The sequence below is a fragment of the Papaver somniferum genome, chromosome 10 (assembly GCF_003573695.1).
Source record: "Papaver somniferum cultivar HN1 chromosome 10, ASM357369v1, whole genome shotgun sequence".
NCBI classification, from domain to species: Eukaryota; Viridiplantae; Streptophyta; class Magnoliopsida; order Ranunculales; family Papaveraceae; genus Papaver; species Papaver somniferum.
This window is the reverse complement of record NC_039367.1, coordinates 160,395,889-160,404,533: the sequence shown is the minus strand read 5'-3', so window position 1 is coordinate 160,404,533 and position 8,645 is coordinate 160,395,889. Positions and strand designations below refer to the sequence as shown.

The window sequence follows — 8,645 nt, the reverse complement described above, 5'->3', positions numbered from 1 at the left end:
ATTCAGCATATTATGAATTTTTCACATATTGTTTCTATCAGAACCCCTCATCATCCTTTGATAAAGCCTACTAACATGAGATAGAACTTAATCCCGTCAAATCAAAAAGTCACCCAAACAATAAGGGTTCACAACATATTATAAGATTGAATATCAAGGTAATAAAAACGAAATCAAACATCTCATAAACATACACAAGCAATAAATAAAACATTATAGCACATGCTATGTAAATTAAAAACTATTACAAGAAAAATTATAAATCATATAACTTTATTCATAATAAACTCAATATAATCAATAAAAGAAATCAAAAATTGTTGTCTATTTTAATTTTATTCAGATCCCTTTATAATCTTGAGATCTCTTCCTCTTAATAGGAATAATTCTCCTAATTCCCTGAAGCGATCCTTGGTTGAAGACCAATTCCTCAACCTTGTGGAAGTTAAGTTCCTCGTCGTTTACTCTTCTGGAGAGTAAATCTATTTGTTTGAGAATCTGAGCTTGAACCAGAGAGGATTTTTCAAGACTTCGTTTTAACAATAAAACTTCCAACTTTGTTTCAGCACATGTTCTTGCCAGCTTATGAATCTCCTTTTCATAATCGATCATACAAGATGAATGATTCATATTCATATAAGAATCAGCTTCGGTTCCATTGAAATTAAGAGAACCAAAGGAGTTATAAGCCATCTTTTCAGCATACCTTTCTGACATTTTTGAAGAAAAATTTGCATAGTAATCTGAACTATTCATGATTCCAGGCTTCATATCGAAAAACTTATATACCAATAGTTACTAAAGACTTGTTCATTGATATTCTCCCTTAATAGAAAAACCGAATTTTTACTATTAAGAATTTTTGGAAAGTGCGTTCCTGTGAATATCTTCATAACTCGCAAGTTTTTCAACTATTTCACAATATACATTGAACTCATCAAACTAAGTTGGAGCACTTCATGAGTCACTGTACTTCTCCTAGATAATAAGTATCTGAATGAGTCAGATTGAGTTTTCCACGATTAACAAAGAATTTCTTCTTATCTGATTTATCAAGGATTCCAACCCTTTTTTACGATAAGCCAATATTATCATAAAAATTACCATCATCAAGATATTTGGGGATTACCTTAACTATAGATGATCTAGAGTCATTGTCAGTTTCCTTGATATTCTTTGGTATCCACTTCTTAGTCTTCTGATCCTTATTCCTTTTATGATGATCAGCACCGGATGAGTTCTTTCGAGAATCCTTTTATTTAGATGAATCATGTTTACGTATGCTTCTTTTAGAGGATAATCTCATGTTATACTTTAGATCTGAAAAAGATTTTTCAGAGTTCGAATAAGAAAGCCATTCACAATTCTTGACAACATGACCCTTGTTTCCACAATGAAAACATCGATTTCGATGATCCTTGTTTTTATCAGATGAAACACTCTTTTTAGCGTTCTTATTGACGATATTTTGCCTCTCTTATAATTCCTGCATCTAACATCTTCTACAATTCTGCTTCTATTTTGGGATGATAATCAGTTGCAATCTTCCTTATCCTTTGCTTGAACGACTTTACATTCTTCTTAATGTCTAATTTATGACATGCGACAGACGGATCTATTCCTGACATTTCTTCCATACTCCATGCGAAAATATCATTATATTCTCACAAAATGCTTATCGTTTTGTCCTCTTCTTCCTTATCCATTTTAGTTCCAATTCTTAATATTCTTGGTTCTTCTTCAGTTCCTACGTTTATTTCTTTTGTTGGTTCTGCTGCAATAAAATTCATTTTTGGTTCCCCCATAGGTGTTGGTTTCTTGATTTCTTTAATTTGTCCACCTTCCTTCGCTGGTTCTTCGCTTGGTATTCCTTTTCCCTTTTTCGCTCTGATCATGTATATTCGAAATTCCTCTTCTTTCCTTTGTTCTTTTTCTTTTCTCCATTGATCTTTTCGCTTCTTTGCTCGTCCTTCATAATTTCACACATCTATTCGATTACAAGTATTCGCAACCTTAACATCTCTTCTGATTTCATCTATACCACTTGGAATTGGGAATCTAATACACTGATGTAATGTTGACGCTACAGCTTTGAGTCCATGTACCCATGGTCGTCCCAACAACATGTTGTATGGTGACTCAATGTCAATCACACACAGAGTTATCTTTGTTTGAACCTCTCCCAGTAATATTCTCATAAAGATTTCTCCTTTTGGATTTGTAATTGTTCTATTGAATCCATGAACATTATAGGATGTAGGTATCACTTATGCATCTTCATATCCCATTGCTTTGAATGTGTGATAAAATAATACATCCACTGCACTGCCTGTATCTATCAATGTTCTATCGATCGCCCATCCTTCAAATCCCTTTTGTTTTGCAATAATTTTCTCTCTCTCAGCTGTGACCGTTATTACCAATGGATCTGTTCGCTGTAAATTTTCTTCTGGAATTTCATCCGCCGCAAAGTAAATCTTTATTTTTTCCCACTCTTGTAATGGAAATTCTTTGTCTACCGTCTCTATCTTCTTGCCTTCATAATTTCTTTTATGAATTCTCCCTGTTATTGTTGCTTGAAAATCTGCCTCAGAAATCGATACTCTAGTTATACTATTACACAGTATATCTTCGCTTGTTCCTTGAATCGGTACAATTCGTGTTGTCTACATGGATTCCTTATGATTCTTCCTCAATTTCCCTAAAAGTTTCAGATCTATTAACATAAATTATTATCCAGAGCTGTTTCTAGTGCCAAAAATGTAGTTGTAAGATTTCTTACAACTACACTTCACTAAAATTAATCCAATTTCTAAGTGATCATCATGAATTCTTATTTGATTAATTGAATATTGCGAATATTTACAAGATAGATTCAAGTATTACAACCATTTTACTTGAAACCTAGATTCACTTTCTGTTTCTCTGTCTATTTCTTGACCAAGACTCCTTAGAAGTTTTACAAGTAATGACCTCTCTCCTTTATATAGAATTTTACATAGTGGATGACAGCTAAGATACCCACTATTTTCGGGATCACTATGCGACACATTCGCTCATATACAATCGCTCATCTTCGCATAGCATACCTCCTCGCACAGTTCTCCATACTTTACTCGTGACTTTGCTGACATCATCTGGTGCGTCATCTCAACTTTACTGTGTCCGATGCTCTTCGCTTAGGTTGTACTCTTTACTTCGCTTGATTACTAACGTGTGCGATATTTTACTCCTACAAAAAGCTTTCCCGGTAGTACGAGGGAAGGCTCAACTTTAGCAAGGAAACTTACTCACTACCGCCATGATTTACAACAATGTTTAGGTTAGCTGCAAACTTGTATAAAATTGTGGAGTCACCGTGAAAGTAAGTTCAAATCAACCAAGGTCACGCTAAGTCCAAGTCGAAGCCCTAACTAGGAAAATATTAGAAAACGAACCTAGATTAGGGAATTTCTCTTATTATTTTGTAAGCAAACACAACTTCCATTTTCAGATTCTCGTATTCTTTTGTAAACAAACACAACTTCCATTCTCAGAACTGCTTTTTTTGATCCTATATGACAACCAAGGTCACGCTAAGTCCAAGTCAAAGCCCTAACTAGGAAAATATTAGAAACCGAACCTAGATTAGGGAATTTCTCTTATTCTTTTGTAAGCAAACACAACTTCCATTCTCAGATTCTCGTATTCTTTTGTACACAAACACAACTTCCATTCTCAGAACTGGTTTTTCCAGCATCTCTATAAATAGTCGGTTCTCACAATACAAAACTATCACTCTCTATACGCCAAGTCTTGCTTTCTTCCACTACAAGTAGGTTTTGATGGATAATTTTAACCTTCTCCCGGCAGAGATCATATCAGATATTCTCATTCGTTTACCTGCAGAATCAGTTTTAGATTGCAAGTTAGTATCAAAATTATGGAGAAATCTTATTCAACATCCACTCTTCTCTAAGATGCACACAAATCGTCTCATTAATCATTCTGCAGCAGCTTATTCTACTGATTCTTCCGATAAGTTGAGTTTTCTTGCCTTGACTGCGGATCAACAGCTTTATTATATTGAGTATGTCGAGAATAATGAGACACTCCAAGATAAAATTAAAAGGATCAATCTAACACCTCCATTCAAGTGTGATACTTTGATAGGTTCGTTCAATGGTTTGATATGTTTAAAGGGTCGGAAAGACAGTTTTTGTATCTACAACCCCATGACAAAAGAGTACGCTATTCTCCCTGAACCTAAGATTAATTTTCATAAATACAAGAATAGGTGGAATGGATTTGGCTATGTTCCTTCAACCAACGAGTACAAAGTTGTCGTTATGTATAAGGTGCCCAAATTTGTTGAAGTCATGGCGTACACTCTTGGCAGTGGCAATGGTTGGAGAAACATTGGGAAATTCAGTCTTCAAAAGAACTACGTTTTCGAAGGATATGGTATCTCAGCAAATGGAGCTCTTCACTGGATGCACAGGAAAAGAAAAATATTTTGGTTTTTGATTTGGCTGAAGAAAAATTTCGTGAACATCTTTCAACACCTCCGTTGCCAACATCCTGCTTGTCTTTGGGTTTAGGAGTTTTAGGTGAGGTTTTATTTTGTGCAGATAGACATTTTGTCACCAAAGATTCGAATTATGATATATGGCGATATAAACAGAAGAATGATAACGATGACAAGGAAGAGCAGGACGAACACCAGGCATTGGGTTGGAGCCAAGAGTTTACTGTAAATATCAGGCCGTTAGCATTTACGAAGAATGGTGATGTCTTAGGTTATGGTTCCAAATATCTCGATATTTATGACCCAAAAACGAAATTCCAGGAAGTGATAGTGGAATGTAATGAACAATTTTGTCAAGTATTTCCTCACTATAATACCTTTGTTTCTTTAAAAGAACTAGGAGAAGAAGGTAACATATTGGCGCAGTCAGTAAAAACTAAGAAGCGAAAAGGCCGTGATTGGGAAAACTAGCAGCTGGTCATACTTTGATGAGTATGAACTGCGAATCTTCGTCTAGATTTTTGAAGAAATAGTATGTATGGGTTGCTGTAGACTGAAGTTGGATGGTAAACCATTTCGCAATTTTAATGTTATTTGACATTGTCCTTTTAATTAAAAGTTCCATTATTGTTATCATTCAGGCCATAATCTGTTTTTATCCTATCTATTTGGACCTTAATATTCTTTGTTTGGTTAAGCTATGTGGATATTCTTAGGTATATGCAGGCAAGAGTGAGATATTTGTCCTTAGTATGGGATAGTGTCCCTATCATATTGCATAAATGATAGGATAGTCATGAATAATGCTACCAGTAATATCAAGAGACTAGAGAAAGGAATGTAGAGTGTCACAACCCGCAATTACAACTGGTAACAAGAGAAATTAAGAATAATAGATATTAGAAAAGCCCCCAGAGAATTATATTACAAGCAATTGAGGGCTGTAAATGTGAAGCCGATAGAGTTCATTATGATCTAATAATCCCATGAGAGTTTTCTGGGATGGTCTTAGATAAGAAAAGAGCTACACGAGGCTTTTCTACAAAGAGTGAATGCTTCAATAGGTATATGCTCAATTTTGACATGTTCGTCATAATTAATGTATGAGTTCGCGCATAAAATAGTAGGTATTGGTATTAGAATTTCTGGTTGTATTCTTGTTTGGTTAAGCTATATTTATTTTCCATACTTGCATTTCGTTGATCTAAATTCACTGGCATACTGTGATGCATTCTCTAGTAGCTTATTTGGTTTTTGGCAGCAGAATTGCTGCTGTCTCTGTATCTGACAACAATTGGTCCCACCTATATTTGACATCTTTGCCTTTGATTCTCAGCCACACTCTAAAACATTATCAAACACAATCCTGTTTCTTAGAACCACATGCAGCTCCTTCACATATAGTGCCCATTGCTCATGTGAGCAATGCTCTTTGTAAATCTCCATGCATCATCAAAGCTATTTGGGTTTCTGAATTAAAAGATTCCACCCAACCAAGATCCAAAGCAATTGGCTAATTAAACTCACAAGTCCTAAGGATATGCTCCGAAATGTCCTCACCATTGCCACACAAGTAATTAACACTTTGATGCCAGGTGGAACCTTTTGACTGCATCTTAAGTTAGACTCCTAGCGTGTGGAAGACCACCAACAGTTTCATCTGAATCCACCAAATGGATATTAGAGACTGCAGAGAGTATGTTTCTTGTGAGAGGTCTATTGCAGATGCCTAGTGCTCTTGTCTACGTCTCTCTGCAAATTCCATGCCAGAATTTTCATGATCTCGAAATTCAAATAACCAGAAGATAAATAAAACTAATGTAAGCCAAACTTAGAGTGCGTGATAACACAAGTCCTAAACCCACTTTTTGGACCCAGCTGGTAAACGGGTTTATATATGGGAATTTCTTGTATTCTTGTAAACAAACATTTTTCCGTCAGCCCTATAAATATTCGGTTCTCATATCGCCATCAATGACCAACCTCTACGAGAGTTGTGATTTCTTCAGTAACAAAGGTTCCCTTGTTTCTGCAACTACGAAGGTTGTGATGGAACTCCCAGTCCCAGACGAAATCATATCGGAGCAACAATCTGGAACTCGCTGGCTGCTTGCTAGTGGAATGGGAAAGAGCAATAAGAACCTACTTATGAAGTCAAAAGTTGTTGCAAAATCATCAGCACCTCAAGTGACAACAACGGCGACAGTTGACAGTTCAACCTGGTGATACATTGTGGAGCATCTCCTCTAGAGTTCATGGCGATTGTTCTAAATGGAAAGACTTGGCGAAGCTCAATCCTCATATACGGAATCCTAATTTCATATTCCCAAATGAAACTATCAGATTGCGGTGAGTTGAGTATTCTGGAAGCAGGTGTGTAGTTATTCAATTACAGTCAAACTTATAAATGTTCATTAGTCGACAATCAATAACAACAACGCTGGTGAAAGGTAAAACTCTGTTTTTACTTTTGTAAATTGAACATGTGTAGGCAGTAATTAGAAAGTTGAATTCAGCATCTCCTTAGCTTGTAATATCCTTTTCTTTGTGAATCAAAAAGCTTGTTGATTTCTTCTTGTTCCCATCTCTTTTGCTGCATCTTAAAATTAAGGTCAAGTAAAAAAAAGTCAATCGTGGTCTACATAAGTCAACCTGGGTCAACTTATAGGGCTTATATATATGGGAATTTCCGCTGTTAGATATCGGTTGTTTCCTCTTTTGGCCCTTCCGGTCAGTGTTATATGGGGTTTATATTCTTGTATCGATGTATCCTTATAAATATTCTTGCAATACAAAACTACAGTTCTCTATCCAAGTCCTGTTTTCTCCATCAACGATAAGGGTCTTGATGGATAGTTTTAACCTTCTCCCAGAGGAAGTTATGTCGGATATTCTCACTCATTTACCTACTGAATCAGTTCTAGACTGCAAGTTAGTGTCCAAAACATGGAAGAATCTTATTCAGCATCCATTGTTCTCTAAGATGCACACAAACCGTCTCGTCAATCATTCTGCAACAGCTTGTTCTACTGATTCTTGTAAGTTAGGTTTTCTTGCCTCTACATGTGAGGGACGACTCTACTATTTTGGATATATTGAGAATCGCCAGACACAGATAAGAAGGATCAATTTAAAACCTCCTTTTCATTATGATACTTTTGTTGGTTCGTTTAACGGTTTGATATGTCTAGCGGGTCGGGAAGGGAGTGTTTGTATCTATAACCCGATGACAAAAGAGTATGTTATACTGCCTCAACCTAAGATTAAGTTCTGTAAGTACGACTCTAGGTGGATAGGATTTGGTTACCTTGTTTCTACCAATGAGTACAAAGTTGTACAAGTGAATGAGCTAGAGAAAGAACCCAATTTTGTAGAGGTCGTGGTGTACACTCTTGGCAGTGGCAATGGTTGGAGAAACATTGGAAAATTCGAACTAGGGTCTAACCATGTCTTCTTCGGAGGTTATGGTGTAAACTCTTGGCAGTGTCGTGGTGTCTTTGCTGATGGAGCTCTTCATTGGATACACAGAATACAGAGGATTATTATGGTCTTTGATTTGGCTGATGAAAAGTTTCGTCAACATCTTGCGTCGCCTCCTTTTCCAAGAGTCAGTTCTTCAAATATAGGAGGTTTTGGTGGGACTTTATTTTATGCGCATAAATGTTATGATCCAATCACTAAGGATTACATGTGTACTGATTTCTGGTTGTATAAAGAGAAGAATGATCGTTACGGACACCATTCATTGGGTCGGAGTCGTGAGTTTACTGCTGAATGTAGCGTACCGTTAGCACTTACGAAGAACGGTGATGTCTTAAGTTGCGATTTTGACTGTCTCAATATTTATGACAGAAAAACTTTTACCCCAAAAAAGCTGGTGGATGTTAACGATATATTTTTTTCATATATTCTCTCACATGCAAGAACTCGTTAGTTTCATTGAAAGAAATAGGAGAAGAAGGCACAAAAACAATGCGTTCGGTTAAATTCGAGAAGTAAGTAACCGTTCATAGAACGACGAGATCTCTGTATACCGAAATTAGATGCTAAAAAACCATTTCCCAATTGCTCATTGTTGGTCTACTTTACACGCAATTGGGGATATATGGATCAATTGCGGGATATATGAGAAAATAAG

The 8,645-nt window shown here is 36.1% G+C and overlaps 1 protein-coding gene across 1 annotated transcript; it reads left to right on the top strand.

Annotated features, from left to right (window-relative positions):
* Positions 1 to 7,355: 7,355 nt before the first annotated feature.
* On the top strand, positions 7,356 to 8,441 carry LOC113316723 (F-box/kelch-repeat protein At3g06240-like). Its single transcript, XM_026564869.1, has one exon. The coding sequence runs from the start codon at positions 7,356 to 7,358 to the stop codon at positions 8,439 to 8,441; it is 1,086 nt and encodes a 361-aa protein (XP_026420654.1).
* The last annotated feature ends 204 nt before the right edge of the window (positions 8,442 to 8,645 follow it).